This window comes from Oculina patagonica, chromosome 4 (genome assembly GCF_052425735.1).
Source record: "Oculina patagonica isolate OP01 chromosome 4, crgOcupat, whole genome shotgun sequence".
Classification (NCBI taxonomy): Eukaryota; Metazoa; Cnidaria; class Anthozoa; order Scleractinia; family Oculinidae; genus Oculina; species Oculina patagonica.
In genome coordinates this window covers 14,497,971-14,511,511 of record NC_135761.1, presented here as the reverse complement: position 1 = coordinate 14,511,511, position 13,541 = coordinate 14,497,971, and the positions used below count along the sequence as shown (strand labels likewise).

The window sequence follows — 13,541 nt, the reverse complement described above, 5'->3', positions numbered from 1 at the left end:
GCACGGGTCAGATTTCAGTCTCGCATGCGAAGTGTCATGTTCAGTTACGCAAAACTTGAAAAATTTGAACAGAAAACAAAACTTGAACGGTCAAGGATTATTTGGAGACAAAAATTTTATTCAAGTTAACATTACATTTGCCGTTAGAAGCAAAAAACTTTTGACTTTCTTGTGTGTATGACATGCAGTAATTTTAATGAGCGTCGCTTTGTCGCGGAGCGAAAATGCGTGCCAAATAAAATATAAACGGTATTTGATTTGGAATAAATCATCGGTCAAACAATTACTATAAACATAATCAACACTAAAAGAAAGTATTTACCCGACTTCAGCATTCTCATAAGTCAAGAAAACTCTATTTGAAGTCAACAGTCCGCTTTTGATTTTCATGTCTCTCTTCGATCGTAAATCAAAGGACTCCTTTGAAAGATTATTTCATCGCTTTGAAGACCTTGATGTTCATTTTTTCGGCGGTCGAATATTCTGTAGGGTATTCTCTTTCGATTTATAATTCCCTAAAGGTGTATTTATCGGTAAAGGGATGAATGACCACATTGAAAATTTTAACAGCGAGCCGCGTGGACGCCATTTTGGTCATTTGCTCTCTAGCAAGGAGTGAGAGACTGGGAACCAGTTGGGAAGAACAATACAACCCAAATATGGGGTTTACTTACACCCAAATATGGTCAAAAAAAAGTCCCTTACGCATAACTTAAGATTTTCTCTGCCTATACACTCATACGCACACGGCTCTATGATTCTGCCGCCTTGACAGCCTCGCCTCTTGGCTCGGCTGTCTCGTTGGCAATAAATTAACTTAAATGGCCAAAAAAATGTACTCAGAATTGAGTAATATACTAAATGGGCCGAGTACTAACAAAAATTAAAATGCTACATGTAACATATTGAAGGACAAAGACACAAAAGAGTATACTATAAATGAAAAATGGCGCAAATGTTGTTACTGGGGATGCACTGTAGTTTTGTATTCGATGTGGTTTTATACTTCATGCGTAACATACAAAGCTTTTGCTTTCTTTTTCACAGCTATGAAAAATTCTAGTGAATAACCAGATTAGTCGCCTAGGTTTAACACTTCTATCCGACAGGCTTGAAATCTATATATCATGCAGATACCCTTGAATCTAGAGCTTAAAACGTGATGCATGCCGTTCAGATTTTATCAGTCCAACCATTGTTTTGAGATTGGTTACTAGGCAGCGAAAAAACAGAACTTACTAGACCGTTTTACCTCAAAAGAAAAGAAGTACCTCCCTCCCCTCAAAGAAGAACATGTTATTTAATGTAGTCGAAATTTTAAACATTCAACTATTTAGCCCCCGTAAGTTAATACGAATTTTTGAAGAAAAGTTGGATGCTTTTTAGGGTAGCGGGTTGCGGGTTGCGGATCGCGGGTCATTGAATTATATTATTACATTTGGATGACGAGAATCCATTTTCTCGTTTACTACTTTGTCCCAGTATAAGAAGAGGGTCGAAGATGTGATTTTTTAAAAATCAGCCTTGAGGACGTCGGCTTTTTTTCGTAAAACAAGCTTGATAGCGGCTCGATTTTGCTTGTGTTAAAAAAGAAAACGAAAACACCTGGTGAAGCTTGCAGACGGCTTACGCGTTCAGTGCGTCCGGAAATGGTGCTATAAATACCGAGTATATCGTAAAACCTTTAAGTATTTTCTTAGCAAAACAAATTTAAATTCAAACACGTTTTTAGTGTAATTTTAATACGCTAAATTTTCCGTGTATACCTGGCAAAAAGGTGAGCCTATTAAGTCGGATTATTCAAAGGAGGATCGCTTGGATTAAACGTGTGGTTGCAAATTGTCATCCAACTTGATGTTTTGTGGTATTAATTATCACTTATAATGTAAGTTATAGCTCATACGTGGACGAGGAAAAGTACGTCGAAAGGAAAATCAATCTATATGTTAATTTAAATTGCTTGTTATTAGTCAATCGACAAGGGTGAACTCGCCAAAAAAGCCATGGTGATATTTTTGCTTTGTTTCTAGAAACACGACGGCAAAAAAATTGAAAGGATGAGTTGAGCTCAATCATAAGCAATTAACCTTGTATAGGAAACACAAAAATAACAAATATCAATATTATTCAAAACGACTTTGGCTCAGAAGGTTGGCGAACGCCTGCAATGACTAAATAATACAATACAATTATGTGAACTGTCATGTAAAGAACGCCGTGGCATAATTTATTCAACAACGCTTAAAGACGCTAACGGCTAATATTTGCGATTCATTTTAGCGAACTTCGAGACGATGGCGAGCGAGAGTGGTTGCAAACCTTATGTGACTCATTTCCAAGGAAAAACCAAGCTGACTTCCTATGACTTTCTGAAGATTTTCAAGCAGTTCGATAAAGACGGTAGGTTTTAGTTTACGAGGCTTTTCTGTGCCTTATTTTGCAGTACAAACAATTTTGAATTCATATATCGGGCTTTTGATCCCCATTTTCACCTGTTAAAAATACGGCTTGTTTTTGTTTCTTTGACCGTTGGCGTTAGCTGTCTTAAAATATTACAGTTAAAATATTTCGTCCGGGATATGTTTTTAACAGATCAGACAACGTTTCCACTTTACTCGAGGATCATCCTCAAAGAAATGAACTTCTACCGCTACTGTACCGCTACCTGTGCTCGCTTTCACGAAAAAAAAAATACGACTTGTTTTTTTGTTTCCTTGGCTGTCGGCATTAGCTATCTGAATTGTTACAGTTATAATATTTCGACAAGAATATGTTTTTAACAGATCAGACAACGCTTCCATTTCGCTCGAGAAGCGCCCTCAAAGAAAGGAAGTACTGACCACTGCTACTGTACTCGAGCTCGCTTTTAAGAAAGAAAAATGCATTTAGCATTTGACAAAAACAAAATGTATTAAAAAATGTACATCCCTTAAACAAACTAACATGCACGAGCGAACATTGATTCAGAATATTGCTTAGCGATGTTGAAAAGTATCACTATAAATCTGACGTGCATTATGAAATCCTGAAATTTTTATTTAAATTCAAATTTGGTTTGTTTCCTTATGCTTTCGCGACACTTTAAATCATTAGCATATATTTGAACGCAATTTTTCCACACCTAATGAAAATATTCTCCAAAATATTTTGCAACACAGAAGAATCTAAATGACAAAAATATGAATTGCACACATAAATCTTTAATTATTCATTTTGTAGATTGCTTTATCTACCTGCCAAGGTTTCTTTAAAAATATTGAAGCTCCAATGAAGTGTTGCACGACTGCATGAGAGTTAATCTTTTGGAAAGATGTCATTCTTTTTATATTGTTTTCTGAACGGAATATTATCTGTTCTTTGCGGTTTGTTTATAACATATTCTTGCTCAAAAATGAAAAGAGAAATCATAAATTTTTAATTGGAGTCGAAAAAAAAAAATAGTTTTTACTTCCATATCTTTGCAATAGATGTTTGCTTAATTCAACATAATCCATGACACTTTACAGCATGCCAAATTTCTACCACTCTTCAGTTGACACCAACATTAAGTAGTAGTTTTTTTTTTCTTTTGGGCAGCGATCCATTTCACTGCCCCGCCCGTCATCTCGCATAAATAATAAATCAGACGTAAAACAGAATTGTTCCCTTTGGAATTGAACTGAAGATAATCTCAGAATTTCCCCTTTGAGCAAATATGGGCACCGAAAATTTCAGAGAAGTGTTGGATCAGTCATTAAAAAGATACTTCGACTTACAAGCGCATTTTGAATTCGAAACTGGTACAAAATTTCAATGTAAAATTTAACTATCGCATTTTATAAAGATAAATGAAGACCTTAGTTTTGAATTTAAATAAGCACCTGATATAAAGAGTGTTAGTCTCTGAGGTGTTTTGGACCTTAAACTATAGCAACTCTCGGTAAACATTTTCCAAAAATATCAAAATTTACATAACATACAGTCTGCAAAACGGCAGCTGTGTAAATAGGCTTTATCACGTACGAGATCTTTTCCGAAAATCAGTAGAGCTTCTACCTATTTACCTTTTCAAAACAAACTTGACGGCTAAAGGTTGGTTCTCATATGATTGCCCCGATCGTTTCTATCGCATCTATCGTTTGCACATACTGAGACGATCGTAGGCGATCGAAGGCAGCGAAGCGATCGGGGGTTCTTATTTGATCTTCCCGATAGCCTGGTATGAGCTAGGACCTACGAAAAATCAATCATTTCACTTAGCCCTATAGATCCAACAAAATGGCAGCCTTCAATTGAAGAGCAAAACTCGTGGCCTAATATCTTCTCAGTTATTGCAGTTTTACGGTGAAGAAGGAAATGACAAGCTAGAAGGATAAAACACGTCGATTCAAGCAATCGTAAACGCTCCAATTGCCGCAGACGTTAGCGAACGTCTGTGTAATGTTTTCATATTATAATCGCCCCGATCGCAAGAAAACCTTTTAAAGTGACAAAGGCGACAAAAACGATCGGGCCGATTATACGAGAACCAGCCTTAAACTGCAGAATATAGGACAACTAACACTGATCATGGCTTATTTACTACTTATCCAATAACAATAGTGCTATTATTTTATGACACATTGATTCTAATTTGTGAGGAGTTTCCGAAATTGTTCAGGGAATATTTTTTTTCTTTTTGGAATGAAAGAAAAAGTCGGTGTAAATTTAGCGGCTTATGCTACGAATTTGGCTGATTTCCTACAGGCGCCGGTGCGTTTTAATGCATGTATTAACAATTCGGAATAAAAGCAATAAGTATGGCCCAGAGGTTGAAAAATCTTGGTACGCAAAATTTAGTTCGAATATTACCCGTCTGTCAACCGGTTTGTTCGAATTTGTATAAGATTCGACCAGAAATTTCGGACCCCCGAACCGAATTAAGAGACAGCCTTGGGTGCAAAGCGTGATGTTTGACAGGCGCACTGTTAGCTAAAACAACTTACAGAACACTTTAGGCCGTTTCCAACAACTTTATGGCAAAGACTAAAAAGCGAATTGAGAAGTGCTTTATTTAATGTGTTTGATAAATAATATATGCATAAATTATTCTGAGCACTTTGGGTAGGGCTTTCCACAAGTTGCTCGAGATTTCCCAAAAAGTTGCCCGTAATTTCTCAAAAAGTTGCTCAAAAGTTGCTCCAAAAATCCAAAAAAGTTGCTTCTGATAATAAAAGTTGCTCGAAAGTTGCTCCAAAAAATCTAAAACGCTGCTTCTAATCAAAAGAATTTTTCTAAATATATGCTTATTTCCCTTTGAGGGTAAGATTTCTAAGCAGTTTTATGCAATTTTACAGCAAAAGAAGTATCTAAATAACATATTTAGGGGAAAAGATATCGATGACGTCATATCTGATGACGAATTTTTTAATGCAGAATGAGCCGAAAGTTGAAACGTCTTCAGATGTTCCTCGAAAGTCTTCGGCAAACTTCGTAAATCTTCGGAAACGTTCGTATTGCCTTTGAACAACACTCGGATAATCTTCGGAGAGCTTCGGTCTGGAAATTGCTCAAAATGCAACAAGTTGCTCGAGAGGGAAAAAGTTGCTCGGAGGGGAAAAAGTTGCTCGAAACTTGAAAAGTTGCCAAAAAGTTGCCGAGCAACTTGTGGAAAGCCCTAACTTTGGGACGTTTCCAAGAACTTAATGGCAAAGTTGCACTGAAAAACTAATTGAGAAGTGCTTTCTTTAATGTGTTTGATAAATAATATATGAGATCAAATCGCGTTAGATCCATCGCCGCCAGGTAAAAAGTTATGTAAATTCATAATAAAGCATCATTTATGAGTGAAAAGGTACACAAAACAGAAAATATAGTACATACAAGACGTGAGTCTCGTGACCCTTACCTGAGAACTTTGCAGATATAAAGCTATGCATAAAGCTTTTTTGTTTACCGTAGAAATGAACCAAAACATTAATTTATACATATTATACAGCAGGGGACAAACGTTTTTCCACCCCGCCCCTACTGCTGACGTTTTATAATATAGTCCACCATAGTATTAGTGAAAAAAAATGCGTCAATGTTGCAACAACCCGTTTATATTTACATTAGCCCTTCAATGACCGTGCGTTGTAATTCACCTTTCAGAAAACAAACCAAACAACAGCCATGCATACAGTTTTTATATCAAATATAGGAACTTAAATTGGTTCACCGTGGAAACGATTCTGCATGATTTCGACTTAAATTTATATTATCTTACTCAGCAGGGGACAAGCGTCTTTTTAAGTCCCTTTCAGTTCACGTTTTGGAATATCGCCATGATCTTAATAGCGTTCTTATATGGCTTAACTCTTCAGCAGTGACTGTGCCTTGTGGTTTACGTTTCAGGAAATGGTTTTATTGAAGCTGGAGAACTGGACGATTTCCTTGCTGCTCTCTGGAAAGAAGGTCACAGTGGAAAGGTTCGTTGAGGTCCCGGGGGAAGAGTGTTACTCCTTTTAGTGGTCTGTAAGGAGAGGCCCCGCCCGAAAGTAAGACCTCTGTCAGGCTGGTGGCATGTCAAAGGGTAGGGTTTCACGAGTCGGGGAAAAGTTGTAGGAAAAACTGTTATTTAGGTTTATCAAAAGTGCGTTATAAAATCATATCAAACAGTTAAGCCGAGTAGCTAATGACAGTACTTATCACCAGAAAATTTGAAAGTGTTGCTATTCGTTGTTTGATTGAAACAAAAACATAAATAAATTTAAAACATAGAGACTGGTTAAAAGAGCTTCCTGAGCCAACAAAAGATGCCAAAAGGATCGCCAATGGATTCGCAGTCCAATCCAACATATATATGTACAATCTATTTTGATGGTCGTCTTTAATCTGTTTAAAAAAACGGTTAAGAACTGCCGCTCACAGAGTTTTAATTACTTACAAGAGCGACAAATGGAAGTATGGGATGGCAGCTGCTACAAAAACACAAAGAAATTGCATTCATGCTGTTCACGGTGCTGCAAGAACTATGTTTCCTCTAGTGTTCCACGATGTAACTTGGGGATGCCAAAAAAACGTTTGTTCCAGTTTACTCAAATACTATTAGGGTACATTTATCCGTTCAATCAATAAAGAGATATGTTGCTCATGATAAGAAACGATGCTGATAATTAATTATTCAATAACAAGAAAACGGGGGTCACAGAGCTCGTTTTAAGACATGAGCACTAAAACTAAGATAAAGGGGTCTTTTGGTCAGGTTATACTGTTGTTATTGCGGGTAACCTGTTGATCACAACTTGTTTATCAATATTTTGGCATACATTTGCTATGATTATTTCAACATCTGCAGATATAAAGGTGGCAGTTGGTATCGCTGGCACATGCGCTGCTCATCCTACTAGCCACCTTAAATTCCTGTTTTAATTTATCGATGTAGGATGTGCCGGACGCTAAAGAAATTGCCGACATGAAGGAGGAAATTTTGCAAAAATTTGATGACAACTTTGATGGCAAGATTAATTTAGAAGAGGTACGTTCACTTTCTCGCGAAATGAATGTGAAAATTATATATTCTTGATATTTCTAGATATCCCGGTACGTAACCAGCAGGCGTTAAATAAAGTATTTCCCGTGAATTATTTTTTATTTTGTTTCAAATTCAGCTAAGCAATCACACAGTAATCACTTTCAACTAGTTTTCGTCTCATTTTTGGGAAAGTGTGAAACGGCTTCTTAAAAACAGCAGTGAAAAGCGCTTCGAAACGATAGAGACGATACAAAAGCACATCAGCTTCTTGGGATGTAGCCTGCGTAGCAGGCGCCGTTAGTTTCTAGCGCGCGCATGGGAGAAACGCGAAAGGCGCGAGAGGGCCACGCGAGGAAAAAAATCGATTTTTCCTCTAGCGGCCTTCTCGCGATCGCACACTCTTTTATACGCGCTAAAAAACTACCCAGACGCCTGCTACGCAGGCTACTTGGGATGTAATATGTCGAACACGAGACAGCTAGCTCGTTTCCAAACACCGAGAAGAGAGTAAAAATACACTCGCACAACGCTATATCAGGGTCGTAACCAGGTATATTTTTTCATCGCTGATCCCAAATTTTAGCTCTAAATTTTGATTCCTGATCCCTAAAATGTGGCAACATTTGATCCCTGATTCCATTCTGATCCGATCTGATTGGCCGATCCGGATCCCATGACTTGTGCCCCGGGATCCCGGGTCCATGATCCCGATCCCGAGGCTGTGATCCCTGATCCCAAGGCTGTGATCCCTGATCCCATATACCTGGTTACGACCCTGCTATATTTTTTGTGATGAAATTCGAGGTGTTTGAAATGTTATTCATATACACTGTCTCGAGGGTTGATATATTTTCTTAACTAAAATAGAAAAAAAATCGTTTATATTTATGCTTATTACGCTCAAATAATGTGCTGTTATATTCTGTTAAATATTATTGCTGTTGTTCCTATTAACACTTTCCACAGCTGACAAAGATTCTTCCGACCGAAGAAAATTTCTTGGCACACTTTCAGAACGCCGTGCAGCTGACTAGCGTCGACTTTTTCAAGGTTTGTCAAAACTACGCACAACTGCCATCCACTTTACGTGGCCAAATATTGGGCAAGGTGTATATATTTTATTGCTTCATTCAACGCTGAACGAAGAGATAATTTTCAAGAAAAGATATAACGTCATTTGGCTAGAGGTTTCGAACATCTCTAAGTTTGGCGTCAGTCTTGAATCTTTTAGATGTGTTTGGCAATATTTAAGTGACCTTTCTGTTTTTTAACATATTTTGATGATTTTATTTTTTATTTCTTTTTCTTTTCATAAGGATCAGTCTGAAGCCAGGAGCCCATGCTGAAGATTTTTATTTCATTTTGAAATCTTCTCTGGGCCGACTTAGTCTTAAAATGCATGCAATCTATTTTCCTTCCGGAATTGTCTTGTTTTGCGGGCTCAATGAGGTACGGGTCAACTGACAGGGAAGAAGTCCCCTCTCCCCTCCGCCATCTGGTGCCCTGGTGCCATCAGGCGTCAGTAAACAACTGGGTACGAGATTACTTCCTTGTAAATCATGATTATGTTGACTTTTCTTAAGGTCTGGACACATTATGATGCAGATCGCTCAGGATTTATTGAAAGTGACGAACTGGAGGTATGGATAAATACAAAACAAAATATTTGTTTCATTTTATTGAAAATGTTTTGCACCTTGCGGAGTGTTGCGCAAATGGGTTCGCGAGTTTTGCCTTGCCTTGCCTTGCCTTGATGTCAAATACTTTTTATTTTTGCTCTATTGGAAACCCGCGATCTGATGGGTTCTAACACTGTTTTGAATTCGCTAATAGAACAATATCTCGCGTGCATTGCCCTGCTAAAAGAAAAATGTATTCTTGATTTGTGAAAAATACATGATATTATAGGTTTTTGACTGCAATCCTTAAGAATACCTTCTACACACTCGCCCTGTTGACTATGGACTCATAGAATACTCGAGCTCCTAGCCTTGTTAAATATACTAACTGAGAGAAATCAGTGGCGGGCTCTGGATAAGGAGCCTAGGGCTCCTCTTTAAGAACAAGGGAAGAAACATAGTAATTCTGCACCCCTGATATTAACCCACTTTTGAGGATATCATTCTATCTGGCGAGTTTAAGGTCCTCCACAAGGCAAGAAAAAATAATATTCAAAACTTACTCTACTGATTACTTGCTTTTCCCGATTAGGGGTTCTTAGTGGACCTGCTTGGAAGAGATGGACAGTCGTTGGACCCGCAACGAATCACCGATTATAGAAATGCCATGGTAAGTTGTTTCAAAATGAACCAGATTTTCCAAAATATACATTCAATGAGCATTTTTAAAGCGACCGTGAGAAGATCCCTCCCCCTCTACTAAAGAAAATGTCGCGCTAAAATCGTGCGATTAGAACGCTTATATACATCTTAATCTACGTAATGATGTCTTTTTACAACGTGCAGCCACGCACTGACGTCATAATCCTCCATCAAACTTTGCTAAACAAACATGGCGGCGCGAGGGAAAATTGAAAGCGAAAGAAACAGAAAAACAAAACGACAAATACCCATTGTTTAAACCAAGCAAAGAATTATCAACTTAAGCCACGAAAACGGTTTTACACAATCGCCAACTTATGACTTGGAACAGAACTGTATTTTAACCCAGCGTGTGATGTAATCAGTTCTCTCTTTTCCAGCTGGATTTGTTTGATAAAAACAAAGATGGAAAGTTATCCTTGTCAGAAATGATGAAGTAAGTCTGTGAATTGGAGGTCGGTAATGCTACTAACTACTTAGTACAAACTCGGCAGGACGCAGAAGGGTGGGAGGTATATAAAAGGTTAGGGATATCACGAGTTGGAGCCCGGGGGAACCCTATAATGGCCTATACATGGAGGCTCCGCCCAAAAGGGGTACCTTTTTCAGGCTCCAGGTATATAAAAGGGTAGGGATTTCACAAATTTAGGTATATGAAAGGGTAGGGAAATCTGCCATAATGATGTTTTAAAAGGCCTTTACATTAAATATGTCGAGCAGGCGCAACTTTTGGCTGTATCGTCCTAATTTATTAAGCGCTACATAAAAATGACAAGAAATCTTCCCGTTTTAGGTAAATGTGATGTCGTGTAGGTATATGAAAGGGGTACCTTTATGCAATAAAAGGTATACAAAAGGGGTACCTTTTCTTTCAAAATGGTATATAAAAGGGTAAGGGGTTGAATCTCCGGGCGGAGCCTCCCCGTACAAAACTTTTTCGAGTACCCCCCCCCCCCGGAGTTGGAGTAAAAGTAAGGGTAAGGGTTTAAAATTAAGGAAGTTTAAAAGACCTTTTAAAACTCGAAAAGACACGCCTAACGGCCGATTTATCTATGTATTTTATAGTTACTCAAGTGAAATTTTTAGAAAAGGGATACAGCGCCAGCAACCATTATTAGGGATGTCGCCTAAAAAATGCTGTTATTACACGGACAGGGTTATCAACTTACAACCTCCTCACCTATAATGGTCTCTGTAAAAAAAAAATAACAGGAATGATCTCTGATTTAATATCCAAGTTTACAGATATTTCCCACGCTTTATGGCGCGCTATTTTGCTTTAATCATAAAATGGCGAATTTTTAAGTGAAGTGCGGGGCAAAAAATTTTATGTTTTCATGCTATTCTTTTTTTGCCTCTGCTAAATTGTTATAATTATTTTTTATTTGTAGGATACTCCCTGTGGAGGAAAACTTTTTGAAACAATTTAAGGTAACAATTTGTTCGACCTCATAGGCTCGATTACGATAAAAATTTTCGTAGGTGATAGCGGATCAGTTGCCATGTTTAAGTTTTCGTTTCCTTTCTCCCTTTTTAGGATAACGCGGACGACAAACAGTTCAATGCAGTATGGTCCAAGTATGACCAGGTGAGAAGAACAGAGCTCACAGTTTTCCTCGAGTTATTCTCTAGGAAAACTGCTCGATTATCGGAAAGAAATAACATACGCGGACAAGTATCCGTGCATGTTTTGGCGCCCAATGTATTAATGTATTTGTCTATGTTACCAATCCGAATACGAGTATAGCCATAGCCAATCACTGATAAGTGATGCAAATAGATAGAAAATAGGGAACAATTGCTCGACGTTGCCGCATTATTGTTCCAAATGTCTTCTTTCCCTCGGGGTTTTTTGACGTTTACGTAAAAACAATATAATTGAACTTTGCTTGTCAACACAGTACTATTACATAAAGCGTAAAATCTAGATTAAGATCACCTTGATTAAATGACAGAAGGCTCACCTGTTGGCTATTCACAAAGTGCAGACAACGACAAATTGAAATTGGGACTCCTGTGTTCATTGGCGGTGGTTAAACCAGGGATTTCTTATTAAATCCGGCGCACTAAACCTTCGACCACGCAGCCTCCAATTACACAACTCAAAAATCGACGACTTGGGCACAATAAGGAGAGTTTTGACTCAACGAAGAATGAACTGTCCAAGATTCTTTCTTTTACTTGTAGTGGTTGCAAATATATTTTGTTACAGTATCAGCGCAGCATTTTATTGCAAATTCCACGAAATATCCCTTGGCCTCAATTCCTTTTCTTTTTCCTAGGATGGCAATGGCTTTATTGTTGACAACGAACTGGACGCTCTCGTCTTTGATCTCTTGAGTCAGAACAAAGGGGTTAGTATGGTCCTCAGTCTAAATACTTACCAAGCCAGTAAACCGCCACTTCTAACATGGTATGTACGGTGGTTCGCGTCTTCGTGGCGAGACGTTACTTGTTTTAAAGGAAAAGCAACCAAATTGGGTGAGATATTAAAAAAAAACAAGAACAGTGAAGGAGCGTTTCAATAACACAACAAATGCAAATGAAGGTAATGGATGGACAGCAATTGAAGAAGATTAAAACGGATTGCCATAAGGGCCCGGGGGGGGCACTTCCTATAAATGGGCTAATGGGGATGTGCCGCTGGATGGGGTCGCATTTTCACGACTGGACTGACTATAATGGGGTTGCCATTTCAAGCATTTTTTATAGGGTGACTAGAATGGGGTCACACTTTTCCAGGATTTTGAGAGTACAAAAATTCTGGCAAGTTGTGATTTATGAACGGAAATACTCGCCGAAAAAAATGTTACCGTATTTATTGCTGTTGTTCAATATTTGGCAAACAGCTCCCAGAAAGTGACTAAGTTGGGGTCGTAAAATTAAATTTACCCAAAAGTGACTGAGATGGGGTCTATAATTTGCCATAGAATATGACTTTAATGGGGTAGGGGTTCTGAGAGGCCAGCGGCACATACCTAACAAAAATTTACCCAAGTACCCCCCCCCTCCCCCCCCCGTGCATAAGGGTTTTTGAACTGAATACTGTAAGGCTGAACAGTTTTTAAAGTTTGTCTTGGTTGTTGTAACTTTAAATTATAATGCCCTGGAGACATATTTGATTGTTATGAAGTTATGGTTTTGTCGACTTAGACCCATAGAGCTAATTTCTTCACAAACATTAGGTTTCCCTGATCATAGCAAGTATTTGGCAAAATTTAGTAAAATAAACTTAACTCAGCCGTGATACAGTCCTTTTAAAATCAACACCAAAAATGTCAAAAATCGCAAATTGAAGTTTAGTTTGGGTGTTTGACTGGGTGGTCAAAGCCACAATTGTCAAGTACCGTGAATATTATATTTTGTATATGAAGACTGCACGTTGACGTTTTTGTTGCCAAAGTATATTGTAATAATCACATACCATTTACCTAACAACGGAATGTTTCTGATCCCAATATTTTCAGGGAGACGCGGACATCTCCGGCGACGAAGTTAAAAAGTTCAAGACCGTGATAATGGAAACTTGTGACACTAATAAAGATGGAAAGATAGGAAAGGACGAACTAAAACTTTTGCTCTCTTCCTAGACCTTGTTATATTGTTACAAGAAAAGAAAAAAACTGTTTAGGGTTTTGCTTTACACTGTTACTAGCTTATAATTCAATAAATTTTCTTGTGGTTTAGGAAAAATGCGTGTACGTTTATTGAATAACTCGTTCTCGACTTGGAAAAGAGTTGTAGTG

The 13,541-nt window shown here is 38.0% G+C and overlaps 1 protein-coding gene across 2 annotated transcripts; it reads left to right on the top strand.

Annotated features, from left to right (window-relative positions):
* Positions 1–1,901: 1,901 nt before the first annotated feature.
* On the top strand, positions 1,902–13,488 carry LOC144649657 (calretinin-like). 2 transcript variants are annotated; one of them, XM_078509214.1, is made up of 12 exons: positions 1,902–1,917; positions 2,281–2,400; positions 6,355–6,428; positions 7,385–7,477; positions 8,441–8,524; positions 9,058–9,114; positions 9,686–9,763; positions 10,176–10,231; positions 11,187–11,226; positions 11,333–11,383; positions 12,078–12,149; positions 13,263–13,488. In XM_078509214.1, the coding sequence occupies exons 2-12, from the start codon at positions 2,295–2,297 to the stop codon at positions 13,383–13,385; spliced, it is 834 nt and encodes a 277-aa protein (XP_078365340.1). In that variant the 5' UTR covers positions 1,902–1,917; positions 2,281–2,294; the 3' UTR covers positions 13,386–13,488. The 2 variants fall into 2 exon arrangements, with proteins under 2 accessions (XP_078365340.1, XP_078365339.1); XM_078509213.1 differs by lacking the exon at positions 1,902–1,917 and adding an exon at positions 1,994–2,150.
* Positions 13,489–13,541: the final 53 nt, after the last annotated feature.